This window comes from Pipra filicauda, unplaced genomic scaffold, assembly GCF_003945595.2.
Source record: "Pipra filicauda isolate LSUMZ 115617 unplaced genomic scaffold, ASM394559v2 scaffold137_size4652046_pilon, whole genome shotgun sequence".
NCBI classification, from domain to species: domain Eukaryota; kingdom Metazoa; phylum Chordata; class Aves; order Passeriformes; family Pipridae; genus Pipra; species Pipra filicauda.
In genome coordinates, this window is record NW_024103851.1 from 4,161,590 (window position 1) to 4,182,346 (window position 20,757).

General features: G+C 39.4%; 1 protein-coding gene across 3 annotated transcripts in view; it reads right to left on the minus strand.

Annotated features, from left to right (window-relative positions):
* The window catches only part of SUGCT (succinyl-CoA:glutarate-CoA transferase), a 316,900-nt gene extending 296,965 nt beyond the window's left edge, over positions 1–19,935 (minus strand). For 2 of the 3 annotated variants that reach the window (XM_027712013.2, XM_027712011.2), the window contains exons 1-6: positions 19,770–19,935; positions 17,200–17,251; positions 17,033–17,106; positions 15,022–15,107; positions 14,155–14,205; positions 9,725–9,845 (exon numbers count right to left, since the gene is read on the minus strand). In XM_027712013.2, the coding sequence (XP_027567814.1) occupies positions 9,725–9,845; positions 14,155–14,205; positions 15,022–15,107; positions 17,033–17,106; positions 17,200–17,251; positions 19,770–19,935 (550 nt within the window). The remainder of the gene's footprint in view (positions 1–9,724; positions 9,846–14,154; positions 14,206–15,021; positions 15,108–17,032; positions 17,107–17,199; positions 17,252–19,769) is intronic. The other variant, XM_039378409.1, reaches the window with a different exon arrangement.
* Between the last annotated feature and the right edge of the window lie 822 nt (positions 19,936–20,757).

A 20,757-nucleotide genomic window follows, 5' to 3' on the forward strand; every position in this document is an offset into this window, starting at 1 on the left:
CAGTCACTGTCAGCACTTAAGTTTATAACTCAAGGCTTGCAAACCTGCGATTTTTGTGTTTAAGAGCCGTATAATGTTCAGAGTTTTCCAGACTTCCCTCCTTGTTCTTAAACCACATGAAGAACTACTGACTACTGGAAGCACAACACCCAGGTTGTTCTGACAATGCCTCTTTCCACATATCAGACAGTGCATTATTTTCTATTATTAGAAAACAATATATCAGTTGAAAAACTCTCTATCAACATCTTTTACTGAAGACTGGTACCAAGACATCAATCGTCTTTTTTGCAGCTTCCAGATTTTTTAATTAACTCATTCTCAAAATTTTTGCTTCTTTTAATATATTTAAAAGACACTGTTTAAATCCTCAGTTAAGTCTTTTAATTTCCATTTCGCTCTGCACATAATCCTGCTTGAACTGGCTACTCGGCTCAACCAGCCTACACATGTTGCAATGCAGGTGTTATTTTTAACCTTCTTTTTTTTTTTGTCTTTTTTCTTTTTTTTGCCCTTCCAATTTGTTGTGCCTAGTTTTATGGTCATTTTGCCTTTGTGCAATAACAAAAAAAATGTCCTCTTGTTAGAAATTTTGAGTCACAAATTTTAATAACTTTTGAATAGATAAATGATCAAGATCATTCCTATAGCTGCTATTATTTAGTTACAACTGCAGCTGAGTCAGCTTCTCAATACAACTTGGTTTCTTACTTGTATGCTATCAATAAATAATTTACACCATCAATAAATTATTTTGCCCAGTGATTTTTTTAAACTTGAGCAACCATTTTTTGGCAGTTAATCTATCAGTTTGTACCAGTTAATTATATACAGACTAGAACCATATAGAAACCACAAAAATACCAATTGTCAGAGGAATGAGTAGGTGTGAAGACACAGACACTCAAAGTTATCTATAATTTTAGAGGCCAGAAACACTTAGTAAGAGGGAGTCTACAAACTGCATCCAAACCAAGGCAATTCCACATCTTACCACAGTTAGTTCACAAATTAGAGGATCTGAAGAACGCTTTGGCTAGCCTTTGCCCAACAAAACACACTGCAGATGGCTTTTCTTTCTTAAGAAAATACTGGAGACAAAGTAGTATATGCATCAAAACTATAACATTACATCTTCTCATTCTACAAATTCTACAAATTATCAGGACAAAACAATGTACTGGGAAGTGCCAAATGTTGGTTTTTTTTAAGTTATTATTAACCTTTATGTAAATGGGTAAAGAACTATTTTCCTTTTCATAGATTCAGCAGAATCACTCAAGAGACACAGAGGATTTACTTACTGTTTTGAAATGTGTTCATTTATGGATCTTTAGGACTTTATATAAATTAAATAAAAGCTATATATACAACAATTCCAGATTCAGACCCATAGGAAACTCAGGTGACACATAACACTTCTATAAAACTTTTGCTTCTCTATCCACCTAATTTTTCCCTTTTACCATAACACAGTTTGCCAACAAACAGTTTAGTACAGTCAAAATATTTGTACCTTCAGAATTAAGACTAAGTACTTTGGGATAGAGACTACAAATCCCCAAGAAATGTAATCTGTTACAGTTAACACAAAGTTAATAAAAATACCAATCTCAAAAATTTATCTTCATAGTTACTTTTGGTTTAACTAAGAATATTTCTAAGATTTTCTACAACTATTGCTATGTACAGTGGCAGATCCCAGAGGGTCATGATCAGGGGCACAAAGTCTGGTTGAAGGCCTGTCACTGGAACAGATTGCTGAGAGGGATTGTGGAGGCTCCCTCACTGGAGATACTCAAAAACTGTCTGGATGCAATCCTGTGCAATGCGCTCTGCGATGATCCTGCTTGAGCAGGAAGGTTGGACCAGAAAACTCCCTGTGGTCCCTTCCAACCTTACCCATTCTGTGATTCTAAATTCAATTTCTTTAAAGCATAAAGACACCAAAAAGTCTTTAGAGGAGTAGAACTTCCTTAAAAGAAAACTTAATCATCACATCTATATTCTAAGAAATTAAATGATGTAAAACACTGAAACAAGATTTCATAATACCATGAGCAACATAAAAAGCAGCCTGAATATGATACAAAGTATTACTGCCTAGAAAAGGAGGAGAGAAAAAAAAAAAAAAAACAACCAACACTATCTTTGGAAAAACCTTTACACAAGAGAAGAGTAATCACAATTCATTCAGATTAGCAGAGCAAAGGGGTAGGGTAGAGAACCTGAGAGGAGTAGCTTTCATCATCTAAAAGTAAACCATAAAATTCTTTGAGAACATAATACTTTCAGAGACTTTAAAGAAAAAAAAAGTGCTTTGATTTGAAAACATGTTGTCCTTTTAAACAGTGCCCCCTCCTGTTCAGGAATAAACTGTGACTTTCTCAGTGAGAGCGTTACACAGACCATACAGATACGGTCACTCCCTTGTGATCTGTACATTATTTAATTTAACCATCCAATTTTCCAGACCTTAAACTGATCTCAACCACAGAACTGTCAAAATACATTATATTTAAACTAGTTCTAAGATTATTCTCATCAGCAAGCCAACTTGTGAGTGAGAACAAGCAATTTGGAGCTCAAGTGCACTCAAAGGAACAGGAACGTTGGGAAATATCCCGGAAATCCTCAAAACCCTGCAGCAGTCACTGCAGAGCTGAATACACTCAATCAGAGCTGTTTGGATAAGAAACTCAGTTTGCTAATCATGACTTCCAAAATACCATAAAAGAGAAAACATCTGGCATACCAATGCCTAAACTCTTCACCTACATATGATCCTGGGCTTTCAGAAAAAACTGTACTGTATTTCATTTTACTATCACAAAAAATTTGCAATAGTCCAAAATTTAGAGAGGCAACTCTGCACAAACATTATTCCTGTATTTAAGAAAAATGGTTCAATTCTATTTAAGTTATAAAGTAATATCTCTTCTAAGGAGCATGATACACTTTATATTCTGATATTATAGATTTTATATTCTGCTACAATATGTCCCTATGCAGCTGAACCAGTCACCTCCATACATGTTTCACTCTCCAAAGAAATATTTGTTAGTACTACAAGGCTAAAATCTCTAACAATACAGTTCAAGAAGAGCATGCTTCCATCATACCACACAAACTAGCAGTGTGTCCTGAAAAATGTGCATATGCTTTCACCACAGACCAGCAGAGCATGCTCTAGCCCAGTTTTCCTTTCTACTTACTGCTCACACCTATTGTGCATGATGATAGCACTCAAGAAGAAGCATAGAGAGTATTCCCCCCCTACTCCATTGCTATTAGAACTGCTATACAGAAAAGGAGAAACAGAAAAAAAAGGTTAGAATGAAGTTCCTGAAGGACTGGAGAACATGATTAGCTGTAACAGGAAGTTGGTAGGAAAATATGAAGTCAAAGGAGGTAAGGGAAATGGATCTTTGATGAGGAACTGAACTAGTGAAGGGAGGAGTATGAACTGGTCAAGCTGGGCAACCATGGCTAGCAAAAGGCAGGTACAGACCAAGAAGAGGGCACAGAGAGGTCGTGTAGGTAGGAGGCTGAAAAGAATAGAAATACCAGTTTGTAGGCCATCAGAATTGAAGAGAAAGGGAGAATAGAAGGAACCATACAGTATTAGAATTGGGATTGATTAGACTAAATTTCACGGCGATACCGTAAATTAAACCAAGAAGTACAAAGGACATAGTAAATTAAAAGTAAGCTGACGACATCTCTATGATATTTTACCTACCATCCAGAAGGGAGGTATGGAGTATGTATGAAATACATACAAGTGTTGTTCTATTACAGATGGCACGTATGAACCACTCATGACCCCATGACCAAGGCGATTTACTTCGAACAGCACTGCCCAATCTGGCTCACATCAAGCACATCAAGCAGCACAAAATAGAAATTCCTATATAACAGAACACACAAGAACAGTATCACTAGTAGTGCACTCGTTCAGCATCTGAACCATCTCAAGGATCTGGCAAAAAACCTAACCTGTAACAGGGTAATGGCTACTATCATTGTAATAACAAACTCAAAATGCAGCCAGTAGGTGCTGAACCAGTCAGTGGATAGGGACAATAACTATTTTTGATACAAGCCAAGATGCCACGGGCCTTCTTGGCTGTCTGGGCACACTGCTGGTTCATGGTCAGACAGCTGTCAAACAGCATCCCAGGCCCTTTTCCACTGGGCCACTTTCCAGCCACTCTGCCTCCAGTCTGTAGCACTGCATGTGCTACAGTTGTTGTGACCTAAGTACAGAACCCAGCACTTGGCCTTACTGAACCTCATACACTTGGCCTCGGCCCATCAATCCAGCCAGACCAGAACCCTCTCCAGACCCTCCAGCAAATCAACACCCCTGCCCAACTTAGTGAGGGTGCCCTCAATCCCCTTGTCCAAATTATCAATAAAGATATTAAACAGGACTGGTGCAATACTGATCCCCGGGGGACACCACTAGTTGCCACACATCAACTGGATTTAGCACCATTCACCACCACTCTCAAGGCCTGGCCATTCAGCCAGTTTTTAACCCAGTAAAGAATGCACCCATCCAAGCCACAGGCTGCCAGCTTCTCCATGAGAATGCCACAGGAGACAGTATCAAAGGCTTTACTGAAGTCCAGGTCCATCCACTGCCTTTCTCTCATCCACTAGGTGGGTCACCTGATCACAAATGGAGATCAGGTTGGTCAAGCAGGACCTGCTGTTCCTAAACCCAGGGTAACTACGCCTGTTTCCTGTTTGTCTTGTACATGCAGTGTAATCACACTCAAGATAATCTGTTCTATAACTTTCCTGGGCACCGAGGTCAGGCTGACAGGCCTGTAGTTCCCTAGATCCTCCTTCTGGCCTTTCTTGTGGATGGGCGTCACTCTGGCCAACCTCCAGCCATCTGGAACCTCCCCGGTTTGCCAGGACTCATGACAAATGATGGAGAATGTCTTGCTGAGCTATTCTGCCAGCTCCCTCAATATCCTAGGGTGAGTCCCATCCAGACGCACGGACTAGGAGTGTCTAAGCGGCACAGCAGGTCACTTAACTAATTTCTGCTGGATTGCAGGGGATAGATTCTGCTCCCTGTCCCTGTCTACCAGCTCAGGTAGATAACTGGTCTTTCTGTTAAGGACTGAGGCAAAGAAGGTGTTAAATACCAGAGCCTTTTCCTCAGCCTTGGTTACAAGGTTCCCCTTCACAACCAGTAAAGGTTGGAGATCTTCCTCCTTTCGTTGTTAATGTACTTATAAAAACATTTTTTATTATCTTTCACAGCAGTGGCCAGATTAAATTCTAGCTGAGCTTCCACCTTTCTAATTTTCTTTCTACACGACCTAACAACTCATGTGCTCTTCCTGATTTCCCTGCCTCTTCTTGCAAAGATGATAAACTCTCTTTTTTTCCCCTGAGTTCTAGTGAAAGCTCCCTGTTCAACCAGGCCAGTCTTCTTTCCCAACAGCTTAAAGACATGGGGACCGCCTGCTCCCGCGTCTTTATGATTTCCTTCTTAAAGTATGTCCAGCCTTCCTGGGCCCCTTTGTTACTAAGGGCTGTTTCCCAAAGGACTCTCCAAACCAGTGTCCTGGACAGGACAAAATCTGTCTTTTGGAAGTCCAAGATAGAGTTTTTGCTGGCCCCCTTCCTTATTTCACTAAGAACTGAAAACTGTCATTTCATGGTTGCTGTGCCCAAGACAGCCTCCAACCACCACAGCTCCCACCTGCCCTTCTCTGTTTGTAAACAGCAGGCCTAGCGGGGCACCACCGCTGCTAAGCTCACTTACCAGCTGCATCAGGAATTTATCTTCCACACACTCCAGGAACCTCCTAGACTGCCTCCTCTGTGCTGTGTTGAGTTTCCAAGAGACATCCAGCAAGTTAAAGTCTCCCATAAGAACAAGGTTAGTGATTGTGAAACATCAGCCAGCCACTTACAGAATAGTTCATGTGCCTCTTCATCCTGGTTGGGTGGTCTATAACAGACTCTCACCACGACGTTTGCCTTGCTAGCCGTCCCTGATTTTTACCCATAGACACTCAACCTTATCACCGCTATCCTTAAGCTCTAAACAGTTGAAACACTCCCTAATATACAAAACCACCCCACTGCCTCTTCCTCCTCACTTGACCCTTCTGCAGTGCTTGTAGCCACCTATTGTAGCACTCCAGTCTTGTGAGTCATCCCACTGCGTTTCCATGAAGGCAATTGCATCATAGCCTTCCTGCTGCAGAATGACCTCCAGCTTCTCCTGTTTGTTACCCACACTGTGTGCATTGGTGTAGATTCACTTCAGTTGTGCTATTGATTTCATCCCCAACTCTGGCATGCCTCCTCTAGGCTAATTTCTAGTGACCCTGGTCTTATCACCTTTCCCCTTCAAACCTAGTTTAAAGCCCTCTCAATCATCCTTGTCAACTGATGGGCTAGGATACTTTTCACCCTCTTACAGAGGCAAGTCTCATTGGTCTCCGTCAGGCCTGGTGCTGTATAAACTGTTCCATGTTCGAAAAAGCCAAAACTACACCAATGGTATCAGTCTTTAAGCCATGTGTTGATCAGGTTGGTTCTCCTGTTTCTTTCAGCACTCTTCCCTGTTACTGAAAGGATTGAAAAAAACACCATCTGTGCTCTTATCCCTTCAACCAGTCATCCCAGTTCCCTGAAGGCCTTTTTCACTGTCCTAGGATTTTCTCCTCAACCTCATCACTGCCAACCTGGACACCCGGAAGTAGGGTGGGTCGAATCAGTCCAGGGAATCTTCTAGTAATATCCCTTACCCAGGCCCCAGGGAGGCTGCCGATGTCCCTGTGGGATAGGTCTGGTCAGCATACAGGGTATTCATTTTCCCTCAGAAGGGAGGGACCTACAATAATTATCCTTCTTTATTTCTTAACAGCCATAGTTGTAATGTGTCTGGTTGATTGACTTGCTCCAGATAGATCTTCACCTTCACTATTTGCCTGACCCTCAAGTTCCAGAGCCTAGTACCTATTCCCGTCTTCCTGCCTCCCTTGAAAAAAAAAAAAGGTACGAAAAAGTTATTGAATTGTAATATCTAGAATTAGGTCACAGAGCTTTTAAAAATCAATCAGGAATTCTTTCTTCCTAGACAGGTTTTCCACCTGATTGTCCCAAAAAAACCATCATGCCCTCTCTGTCACAGACATACATTTGGTCCTAGTCTGGTCGCTTCTTTTAATATGCTTAGATTGAAGTTTTGTCAACTCCTGCCTTGACTTAAAAAAAAAAAAGTCAGATCAGAAATCCATTAAGGGCATTAGACTTTGTGCCTTTATTCCCAAAAGATGAACTATCCTAAAATGGGTGTGCCTTGTCACCTATTGGGTGTCCAAGATTTAAGCAACCATAATTTAGGATCCAAGTTGCTTTACAGATCCCTGACAAACATCACTTAGCTGTTACCTCCCAAACACCTTCAACCTCAAGTTATCACAGTCCATGAATAAATAAAAAATAATCTTTATTGATGTATTTTTCAATCTTTATGTGTTTTCCATTATGTATAACATAACTGAAAGTTATGTATTACACAAAGCTCTAAACAGCAAGATTACATGATCTTTGTTCAATTTGTTTTGCAAGAGGTGGAAGCAGGGGCAAGTGACTTAGAAGTATAGAGGTGTTGTGTGGTCATAAAAGTATATGGTTAGAAAAGCCCAGGCTGACCTGGAGTTGAATTTGGCAGAAGACATAGGAGGCAACAAGAAAGGATTCTGCAAGCAAATCAGCGGCAGAAAGGAGACTAGGGAAGACATGGACCTACTGCAGAACAGACAAAGGACTAGAAGAAGGCAGATGTATTTAATGCTTTTTTTGCCTCAGGATTACCAGAAAAGATGGCTCTCAGGTGTCCTAGATCCCTGAGACTAGAGGGAAATTCTGCATCAAGGAAGACTTACCCTCAGTTGAGAAAGTTAGGGAGCACTTAAACGGAACATCTAAAAGTATGCATCCTTTCAGCAGAGGAGAACAACAGTATTTTGTGATGCATTAAGAAGAATATCATGAGCACATCAAGGGAGGACATCCTTCCCCTCTTCTCAGTGCTGGTGAGGCCACACCTGTAGTACTGTGCATGGCTCTGGGCTCCCCAGTACAAGGCAGATGTGGACTTACTGAGGTAAGTTTAGCAGAGAGTCACAAAAGTCATTAAGAGACTGGAGCATCTAACATATGATGAGAGAGTGTTGTGGTTTAGGAACGGTATTCCCCAGTTTAGTGTTCCCACCGAAACACTCCAAACCACATGCTGCTCACTCACTCCCATCCTCCCTCCCTCTCCCCTGCAATGGGGAAGGCACAAAAAGTACAGACCGGGGTCTGAGATAAGAACAATTTACTGGAAACAGCAATGAGAGAAGAAAACAGTAACAGCTACAATATCAATAACAGAGGGAACCGGCACTACCTGACCCCTCCCCTCCACCACACTTACTCAACCAGAAGGGACCCCTTCCCCCATCCCCTGCATGTGACCTGAGGTGGTATAGAATAACATCTGTGTCATAGTCATGCCTCCTCCTGGCTACTGCAAAATTTAACCCTGTCCTGGCCAGAATCAAAGGCCAAGCTACCTCATATAGACTGTCACTTGCATGTAATTTTTATAATTTTTCATCATTATGGGTACAACAACTAAAAAAACCAACCAAACAAACAAAAAAACCACCTAAAAAAATTCCAGTTGTGTGATTATATGCACAAACAAATGTGAAAGATATTGTGGCAACTAGCCACTGACCAACATAAACATGCATTCAAAGATTCTCAGCAAGCCCTGCATATAACTGCTCATCATCTTCAGACATTTGCCACACAAACATGATAAATACATCACAAGAGACTAAAAAGTTATTTGAATTTTGATTAAATTACATCCATATCCAGTAACTAAAAAGCCAAAGCCATTTATTCTTCAGAAATTCAGAGGCATAACAGGTTCGTAACTAAGATTTTAAACCCATATAAAAAACCATCTAAATATATCTGTAACTTGTTTTACATTAATTTCATTGTAATATTAGAACTTTAATTCTAGTAGTTAATCGAAATTTTTTTGAGTTGATTTTCACTGAAGTTTTTAAGTGTTTTTACAGACTTAAAATTATTTTTAGATGTATGCAGTTCCTGATATTCATATGTCTGTTTTCTTTTCATTCTTCCCAGCTTTTTAAAGTACCTACAACTCTTCCACCATTTCAGTTACCAGGCAGTAGACTGCAGCAAAGTCATGTAAGGCTACCATGAACATGTAACTGCACAATTCTGAAGAGAGAGAGACTTCAGAGCAGTAAAGAACATTGAGATTACCAGATTTAAAACCTGCAATATGTAAACAGATTCAGCAGAACTTCTGGGAGGGGAAAAAAAAAAAAAAGAAATCTGAGTTTTCAACCAGTTCAAAGCAAAATCCAGAGAGGCCAGTCAATCCTAGCTCCTTCAAAATCAGTAGGAACATGTAAGGGTGGCATGGTAACGTCACTGAACAACTTGTAAGCTGTTGACATGGTTGCTGCCTCCCAGTTTTTCTATACCTGCTTTTGAATTGAACAAACTCACTATCTTTCAATTTATCTTAACTGACATCAAAGTAACATAATTCTAAGTAACCGTATGACTTTTTTAACACTTTGACTGGAATAAAGGAAATAATGAACACAATTGAAAATAATTGAACATAATTTTAAAAAAATACCTGTTATTGAACAGTACACTATGTGAGGAGCAACATTTTTAATGTCTTCATAACCTAAACCCATTTCAGCCAGTTTCCCAGGGATGTAGTTTTCCACAAAAACATCAGATGCTGCTGCAAGCTTTAGAAAAGAAATGGATGAGTAAGATTTGTTAATTAGCTTCCAAAAGTTCAATACATTCCTATGTATTATGTAATTTAATTTTAAAAACTCAATAATCAAAATAGCTCTAGTCTTTCTAATAACAGAAAACTTACAAGCCTAGAGATATTTTTTTGCCTGTTAGACTGTGCATTTCTGCAAACTACATATTAGAGATGTCACATATCTAGAAAGAAGACTGTCAAAATCCTAAAGTGATTAGACAAAACTGTGATATTACACATTGATGTGATATTATCACATCAATTTCCTATGGCTTGACAACAGTTTACAGAACAATCTTCACCTATATACTTGCACTTACCTTGAGAAAAAGGAGGTAGAATGTATCTTCATCCTTCACTTCTTTTCTACCTTAGAAATAATTTTAATTGGTTTTCATTTTCAAATCATTGATTACAATTAGACCAGCTTCTATAAACTAGTGTCATCATAACAACAATCACATGCACTTTTGTTTTAGCATGTCAGCTGTTCAACCAAATTTAAGGCCAAAGAAGCTGCCAAGTCTGCAAATATTTAACAGGAAAGACAGAAGAAACTGATTCTTATTTAGACAAGGCAGCACTCAACTTATAAATGGTTTAATTTGATGCACAGAAAAGACATTAATAACATTTATAGTAACTACATGTGGCATATGGCAAAGGTGCATTTTAAAATATGTTATTAAGTATTTTTAAAGTGGCTATGTCAAGGACCTGTACGACTATAATGAAATAAGAAACAGATCCTTAATTAGGGAAATACAACTGGGACAAGCTGCTAGGTTTTAATAGTATGCCTTTATGAAAACTAAAGGAGGTTTTATTTTCTATTTAAATTCATCACAGTTCACACGTAAATACTTTTTAAACTGGTAATGTTACAGCCTCAGCCTAATTCAGTCGAGAGACAAAACTGGTTAAAAACTATATTGTTTTCGGCAGGATTTTATGATGTCTGCAAATTATAGTGATTGTAAGGGCTAAGATGGTTTGAAAGTTGTTGTCCATCTCATACTGAAGAACTATCATCTCCTACAAGCCACTGAGGAAGAAAGCCTGACACACGGTACTGTAACATGATGAGTAACTCTGGACTTGGTAACATACATGGGATGACAATGATGAGGATACAATGACTTGGGCCCAGTTTAGCAGGGTATATACTCTCAGAGAAATGAATTTTCAAGACATCCTACAAGTGCTGCATCAGCTCTACAGCTAAAGTTTTCGTGGCACTTGGAAACAGACTAATGCATAAAGGCAGCATTCTATGTATGGTACTTCTTTTGATGCTCACTGAACCCACAATTCTGCCATTGCGGAAAATGGATTCAGACTCTGATCCAAACAAACCGTGTGTTCTTAAAACAAAGGAATTTTCAGTCCTAGTAGAGTTTTAAGTCCATTGTCAAATGAAATGTCACACTTTATGCCCTACAAATCCTCTAAATATATCACCTGTATTTTAACATCATCTAACATAGCGCTACAACACAGACCTGAGTTTGAATACTATCTATTCCAGACAGGAACTGATATGCTTAACATCTATGCCTCAGGAAATAAAAACTGGCATCACTCATGCCAAAGTAGTCATTATATTGAATAACAAGTAACGATGCTACTAACTTGTTTAAGTAAACTATACATACCTTTGGGAAGTTTTCTTTGGGTTTTTGTTGGGGTTTTTTTGGTTCATTGTTTGGACAGGTTTTTGGTGGGGGGGCAATTTGGTTTTCACAAGAACTCCACAGAGGAGAATGTGCATACGCACACATATAAACATATATATATACACACATACTTTTTGTGTGTGTACATATATACGTGTATTTGCATTAATAGCTTGCTTTATCAAGTAAGAGAACATGCATGAGATGCATTGATTCATCAGCTAAAAGTAGTGGAAGAGAAGAAGTGCCATCAGCTCCCAGCCAATTAAATTCCCCCAAGTCCTTCATGAATAGATAAGTTAATTAGTTAAGGCTAAATACACAGGAGAAAAGTATCCTCAAGGTTCTTAAAATGAGCTTCTGACAATAACTCTTGAATAATGTTCTAAAGAGATACTGAGCCATATCACTACAAAAAGATGCCAAAGTATGGGGCTGGTGCACATACCATCACTGAAGAGAAAAAAAAATTATATTCATTCAGGAAGACATAGAAATATTTGGAAGGTAGTTAACAGTGAGCCAAAAAACATTAGACAGAAAAACAGGGCTACAAGTGACACAGAATAAAGAAACAGAAAAGAAGATCCAAGAATAATTTTGTGGAAATCACCTAATCACATATGAAACAACAGACCCTTGCAAAAATCTTTTGTAGTGCTGTGCCAAAGGATGAAAGGCAGCAAGAACTCCTGATTAACAGATTTCTTCAGCTCGCTTGATATTACTGACTGAATTATCAAGTCTGTGCTGTGTCATACAGCTGAAGACTCACCAGTCCTGTTTTTAACACGATTCCAGATTGAGATTTGCCTTCATCTACCTATGTAAAATTTCTGAGAGAGGGAAATACAATCTATTCTAACCATGCTACCTTTCTTAGTAAAAAAAAAATTATAACGTTGTTACATTTCTTTGTAGTGTTTAGGCTTGGACAAAATTCATATTTATGGATGAGGAACCAGTGTCACAAACTTGAATTTCTGCTTGTCATCAGTTACTTTACAGACATGAACACTACTTTTTGTAGTAACAAATATAATACTGAACAATTTCAATTCTATACACATCTGTCCTGATATAGCAGGAGGCAACAGGAAACAAAAGCCTGATAGCCAACTTTCCCTTTACACATACTTTTTGACAGAACTCCAAACAGAAGTTCCATTTGAGATGCATAATAGAATGTTAAGGCCTCTGCACCAAGTGCTTTCAAAATATATCACTCTAAATCAAGCAGAATGATGGACAACTCCACAAGTAGAGTGACGCTTAAATAATGCCTAATCGGTTCACAGTGTTGCTATATCACATAGGGATGCCATTGATCTAAGGAACAGAAATCTATAGTGATGATTAAAGCAACTTTATTAAAGGATACAAACTGGTTTTATCTCCAGCTCATCCTGACTCACAGGCCCAGCTGCCTTTAACTCTTTGAACACCTCCAGCCCACACATGTGTAATCAGTGGACACTGCATAGAGTAGTTTTTCTTTCACCATTTGTAAAGGTCAAGCAACTAATTAGTCTTCTTATGCCAGAGGAACAATTTTTATAGCCCTTACTTAGAATATGACTACTTCAAATAGACGTCTGTGTTATACCATGAAAAATTATACCTAATGACAGTTTCTGTTTCTAAATTTTTTAGAAGATAAACATACAACTTTTTAAGAAATCAACAATAAATGGTTCTGTTCTGCAAAAAGAAAAGGCATTCCGGAATCCTTGACTTATAAATTCCAAAGATTTCCATATGAAGTACCTTTTACATAGCTAACAAGTCACAAGTATCAGAAAACTATCTATTTCCATTTCATGCAATATTCCCAAGAGAAAATACTACCAGACAAATTCCACTGCATGACACATGCATGACAGTCTCACTGTGAAAAAGTGACTGGAACTGACACTGAAACAAACAGTAACAGAAGCCAGCTGTTAGTACTGCAGGGCTTAAAACACAGCACTAGCAAGTAGCAGGTCTTATATTTCTCAACAAATAATAAAGGGATAACAAAGCACAACTTTCACAGAATGGGAAATAGGATGCTTTTATTAATTTTTAAATAGAAAAAAATGGATCACCTTTAAAAGACTCTAAAGTCAAACACTAAAAAAGAAACAAATACTAAGTTTGACCTACAGGACAATATTTCTCAGAAAGAGATACAGCTACTGAAGTCATGAATACACTGTAACACTCAAAAAACTTCAAATACAGTATCACCTCTTTCTCAACTGCTCGCTGACATCATAAGATCAGTCCATCTTTAATTCTTCTAATGAAGTACTACAGCAAGATCAAATACAGCAGCAGTAAGAGGAAAGCAATAGGCTATTAGACCATTTCCTGACAATATTTCATTTGATGACTTTGATGACATTTTTGTGCAAATTTTATATCTAAAATCATTAGAAGTTACACTGAACATTGAGTCCAAAAGCACATAGGCTATATACTGCAATTTACCAAATCAACTGTGTACATACATTTTTTAATTATCAGACTTCAAATTAATACTTGAAATGCAGAGTTTAATCTTTATTACTCAGGATAACAACAATACAAAATAGGCACACTTTGCACGCTATCAAAACCTACCTCTCTGATTAGCTTTGCTCCTTTTGAATCCTTCATGTTGATAGCTATACTCTGGGGATTAAAAAAAATACAACAGTAATTTATGTGAAAACCCTTCTGGTGATCATAAGCCTCTTCTACACATAACCAACAGTCAAATTCACACTGCAGTTAATTTGGATAAGTAAATTATAACATATACCCCCCACCTTCTTCTGAAAAAAAAAAAAAGAAACTCTCTCAGTAGAGCAAGCTGAACTGTCTCACCAATGGATCAGACAAGGTCTAAAACAAGTCTGACAGATGTGCAGCTGGGAGCTGCACCATATGCAGTCTCTTCACCGCATATTTGCACAAGACTTACTACTGCAAATACACATGGGGACACCAGAAACATTTGTTTCAATGGCAACAAGCCATTAAACAATTCAGGTATATCGTGAAACTTCATGTTAATTCCGAAGTTTCACAAGCTACCTTTAGCCAACCTCACTGTGGTATAATGCCAGCACTACTTCAGCTCCAGGTGCCAGCTGATGCACGTCAGCTGACCTGATGCACCTGAAAAAAAGGATCGTTCAATTAAAATAACCCTTATTGTCAGCAGGTTTCATTTTCAGTCAAGTTGCACCAGCAACTGAAGACTGGAAGGAGCACTTTTGCTTTTTGAATTTGCCTCAGCTGTCCACAGCACCATACTAGAGATTTGCAGACTCTTTTGTTCAAAAGCACTCTCGGTTATTCTCCTCAAATTTATTCATTATAACTTAAGGCCAATGTAACTATTGCTCCATTATATATATGTTAAGAATCCAACTAAGAAGTTTTATATATTCAGTTGTAGTCACAGAAAACTTAGGCTAATGTTCAATTCCACCCTCCATTTACCTTTTTATTTCTATTGACACTGAGAAAGTAAACACTTTCCGTCCCAGCAAAAGGTGGGCCCCAGGCTCTTGTATCATCGCCAGCTCCTGAAAGAAATACCATCACAGGTTCATAGTTTTCCAATACCACACTGCCAACAAATAAAAAGAATAAAAAGCTTTCCTCCAACATCCCATTTAAATCACCTAAGCTTCATCTAGCAGGCAGGACAAATATTAGTTTAAAATATATATTTTCACTGATTTATATCAAAAACCACCTAAAAGCAAATGTAACTAAGCAAAGTGAACAAAGTGTTTGCTAGCGCTGGGATTACATTTAGTCTTTAAAATACTAATACAGCCACACACCACCAGTGTATTTGCAGGTTTTTTGGTTGCTTTCTTATTTGTGTGTTGATATTTTGGTTGTTTGGGGTTTTTTGGGGGGGTTCTTTGGGGGATGGGGGGTGGCAGGGAAAGAGGAGTTGGGTTTCTTTTGGTGGTTTGTTTGTTTTAACTTAAGCAGAGTTCCAATGCCATTCTTTTAGGCAATGTGGAAGAATTTAGTAGAAGCTCTTGCTGGACCAATTCACAGCGCATGTGGTCAATAAGCCATTCCTGAAACACTCCAGACGCAACTCCAAGATGCCACTGACAGACAACTGATTAAGCTTCATGCTGCAGAAACAAAAAGAAGCACTTCCTATAGCTAGTGCTATAGGAAGCTCTTCCAGAAATCCTGCCTTACAGAATAGAAACAAATTACCCAGAGTCCAATCAGAAAGAGCTACAGAAGTTTCTGCATCTGAAAACACAAACTCAAAGGTCGTTAATCTGACGCTTTCAGCACCAGCATCTTCATTCAAATTAAGAAATTTCCCTTTTCAGGGAACTCTCATCTCTACGCAGAAATACCAGATCCTGGACTTTAAAGATACAACTACCTCACGCAGAAAATAACTGTTGTTCACTTTGCATGATTATGAAGAAAAATTTCTCCAACAAGGTAATGTTTAATTAACAACCTGAAACTGTAGTAGAATATTAAATTTTTTCTCAGGAGACAGTTGATATAGCATGCCAGGTCACCTTGTATTCTACCAGCCAAAATTCTTGCCAAGCACACTAAGTCTGTATATTATTACAGAAAAGCAGTGCCAAGAAACAACATATCTATTTTAAATGCTCATATTACCTTTCTTCCTTTAACACTAAAATGAAAATTAAAGTACCTGTCGTTTTATCAGTAATCTAATGCTGAGTAGTCAGATGTATTCCTATTTTTAATTATCTACCACACTTTTGCTCAGAAGGAATTGAGATGAAGATTCCGAATTCTCAAATGGGCAAACCACCTTTTCCATAACTATTACGTAACTAATTGCTGGAAGGACTTGTGTGCTCTCAAATTTTGCACGTTAAACTCTACACTTAAAACCCTGTTTTAACCTTCTTATCATGTTACATAAAACACCCCATCATACACGTAAGCATTCACAAGCCCAATTTAAAATTAAAGTAAAGTCCAAACCATTCAAACAAAATCAATTCAGCTTTGAGCAAGGCAATAAGGTACTTAGTAAGTGATGACTCTACCATTTTGAATATTAACATCTAAAAAAAGTCACCTGACCTTACAACTTCAACCTTCTCACCTCATTTCTAAATATAGACACAGACTATTTCTGACCAAAACACACTTACATGGAGCACAATGTTAAGCTTAAAGCAAATAGATCATACCTGTATAAGCAAAACAAACCTACTAATAACCAGTTCTTTAACATGACAGAAAGAGTACCACGATAAAAAAACATTCCTCAAACTTGAAAACGGCTATCACTTAGCACAATACCATTCACAAACTGTCACAAAAAGCACACCATCAAGAAATAAACATAGTATTGAAAACTTTTGTAAATATTTATATAGACAACGTTGCATTGTCATTCATATATTACTTAAAACACATAAACTACTATTTGTTAAGCTAGCTCACGTTCTTATTATATCTAAAATAGAAATCTTACCTGGTTTTTCCACTTTGATAACTTCAGCCCCTAGATCTCCCAAATTCATTGTGGCAAAAGGTCCTGCAAGCACCCTGTAATATTAAAGAAATATTGTTTTCTTAGTTTTTCCAAACAGAATATTTGCATCTAGACACACTGTTCCAAATTACAGACAAAACACAAACCTTGTTAAATCAAGAATTTTCACACCATCCAATGGCTTTACATTACTAGCATCTGTCAAGAAACAGAAAACAGTGACTTTTATCTTAAAAAAAAATAAAATAAAATTCAGGAGTGTTTCTCATCAGTTGTCTGAAACACTGTTTTTATGCCACTGTCCCCTCATCTCCCTCCCCAAATACAGGATAATAATCTCCAGGGAGATTTCTGTTAAACAAGTTAATAAGTTTTGGATTTTAATATAATATGCAGACTAAGGAGTATTGTGAAAACATGCCTATCTAGGAATGGCCATGTGTTTTGCACTTTCCGAGCCTTTAGGAAAATCTCAGGCTGCCACCTCCCTTCAGTGCTGCACACCTCAGTGAGTTGCAGGTGTTGAAAAACAGTTGTGCCAGGCAAACACCACCAGCCCTCCAGTAGAACCTCAGTCTTATCAAGCCAGGTGCACCATTTGTTTCACAGTGACACTACTCTGTTTACCAAAAATATGTAAACAGCTTTACTGAAGAGCACAGCTCCCCAAAAGTAAAAATATACACAATTTCAATTTAAAAAAAAAAAAAAGTCCACCTTCTCTATTCTTTCCATGCCTTTTAGAGTTGCACTTTATTATTTAATGGCTCACCCATTCTCATTCTGAGCTGAGTTGCAGGAATCCATAAAGATATTTCTCAAAGAAGCCTATAAAACATCAAGATTAGCCTGTAATTATGTATTTATGTATAACTAAAACTAATTATCATATCACTCATATTATGGCATCATCTAACACTTCATTCAGGGATTAGGCCTCTTCCATAGTTGGAACAGAACAGGAGAGCACAATCGTTGCCTTGGAGACAAACAGACCATTGTGAATTTTTTTTAATGCCAATAAATAACAGATGTCCACAATAATGAAGAAATGCAAGAAAGAGGAGAGATAAAAAGTTTCCTTTGGAAAATCTGAGGAAAATAATAGACCTGTTAGTTTCTTCAGACTAGAAGATCACAAATGCTCACAAAGAAAATATACAGCACCTAGAGCTGCATTTCAGCAAGTCAGTAATTTGCTGAAACAATTAAAACAGAAAGTGTTTTGACTATCAGAGAAGCAGCAGTTCCAGTACACTGATCCTGAGTACAGGAATGCTATCTATTGCAGGAACATAAAGAAATAAAACCATATCACAGACACAAGAGATCAGAATTGATAAGTATTACCTAGAAACATCTCCTGGGCTTTTTTTTGGTTAATTTTTGGTGGGTTTTTTCCTTTCCTCGCTAGCTTCCAAAGTGGATGTGTACCTCCCTGAGTTTTTTGTTGGAATTCTGGTTCAATAGGCTAAATTTTCTGAAAATGTGAACTCACATTTTCTCTTGTATTTTTGCTTTTAATTATTCCAGTAACTTGATGACTGAAAGAAAAATCCACTCTCCCTGCTATAACTATATTCTATATGTAAACTCTCAATTTCCATGATGCTTGAATTTACTGTGAATTGGACTATCATATGTATCTTTTATAAATAACTTCGATTAAGAATAAATCGACCCACTTACTCTCGATATGATTTACATTCTTTAGTTAAGCTCAGTAAGCTATCCCAAGGTTAGCCTAACCTAACAGTATAGGTAAGGAACAAACAAAGAAGAGAAATTAATTTTTATAGCATATTCCCAAATGATTTCCTTTATACTTTTAAGTGACAGAAAAGGGCACCAACAAGAGAGCCAATTAACGCATTTTTGCATCAATGCAAATTAACAGTCCTCATTCCAATTACATTCAATTCCAGAGGACATAGCTCCTCAAGTCTATTGTCTCTACTTTGACTGCACAATCAATATTTTTTACTTTATCCATGCAGCAAGTTATAATCAAGTCCATCACTACTGTGGATTAATTCATGATCAATGGGTACATTCCAATGTACACACTTGGTACTTTCATCGTGGGAGACAGAAATACAAACTTTCCTCAATTCTAATGCCACCAACGCTATTGTCAACTATTTTTCTATGTCACTAAATAAGAGAGAAACGTGAAGTTAGAGAAGAATTACTTTGTTGCAGCTTGGATTTATTTTCCTTCATTTAAAAAGAGAAAAAAAGGCACAACTGTACGAAGTTTGACTTTTGTAACCTTTGGGAAAAAAAACAGGCCTGAAACTGGGCATCTGGCACTTCCCCCGCCTCCACCAGCCGAGGCTGCCCCGAGAGAGCCGACACGCTCCGTGCCACAAAAGCTCCGGAGCCTCCGGCAGCGCGCACGGCCGCGGGCAAAGTCCGGCCGCGGGCAAAGTCTGGCCGCGGTGATCCCACTGGGAGCCCCCCGAGGCTGCAGGGGCTCGCCCCCAGCGCGGTGGCTAAGTGCCCCCGTCCGCCGCTCGCCCCCGCAGGAGTCCCGCGTCCGTCCCGCCTGCCCCCGCCACAAAGGGAAGCAGCTCCGACCCCCCCCCCCAGCCGCACTGTCCCAGGGCCACGGGCAGATTACTCGGGCAGGGGGGCTCAACGCGGCGAGAGACGGGGGGCTGAGGAGGAGCAGGAGGAGGGCGCGGCGCGGCACGGAACAGCACGGCACGGGTACCTGCCGGGGAAGCGCCTCCGCTCCGAGCCCCGCCGCCGCTGCCGTTGCCAGAGGAGGCGGAGGCGGCGCTCGGGGCTCTGGCGCTGCCGCCGGCAGCTGCGGAGCACGGGTTCCTCCAGAGCCCGCCGCAACGCCCGTTCCCTCTTCCCAGCGCGGCGCGCAGCATCGCCGACACTGCAGCCACCACTGACCGCCTCGGCGCAGGCGCAGGCACCGCTGCCGCTGCCACCGCCCCCTTCCCTTCCCCTCCCGCACCCGGGGCAGCCTTAAAGTGTCCCGCCCACTGCATCGGCGGGACAGCTCCGCTCCCATCTCCTCTACTGTAAAGCGCTCCCGGCTGGACTTTACAAAGCAGGAAAGCGCCTTGCAGATGTTTGCAGCAGGAATCCTGCTGTTCTGGAAGCTTGTACTTGCAGTTCGGCGTACAGACTGTGACATGCGACATTGCCAAGAAGGAATAAAAAGTAAAATGCCTGCTCCCCCCCCCCCGCCATCCCCGAAAGGTTTTCGGCACTTACTAAGGTAGGCAGCCACGCTGGATGCCATTATATCTGCTCACTGGCACCAGGTGGATCCTTCATCACAATCCTTCACTGAAGGTGCAGTATTACTTACACCGTAAGGTGTATCTTCAGTTGGCTGTGGAAGGGTTAGCTTGAATTGATGTTAAAGCAATTCGTCCCTCTGCGAAGTACGGTCTGACTCTTTTTAGTCCTGTTTTAGGACAGAGTAGAAGACTTGTGCTAAGAACATCGTAGTGTCTTCTTGCTCTGCAACAGGATAAAAAAAGCCTGCACACAGTTTTAGCATTTATTTATGAGAAATATGATGTGACGATAAGACAACAGTTGCATCTCAAGAGTAGCTGAAACTTCTGACAGCTTGAACACGAGCATTATGAATAGCACAGGCTTAAGAAATGTTGCATGTCAGAATTCTGAGGAAAAACACAGAAGATCTTCTACATTACAGGTTCGTTGACTGGACA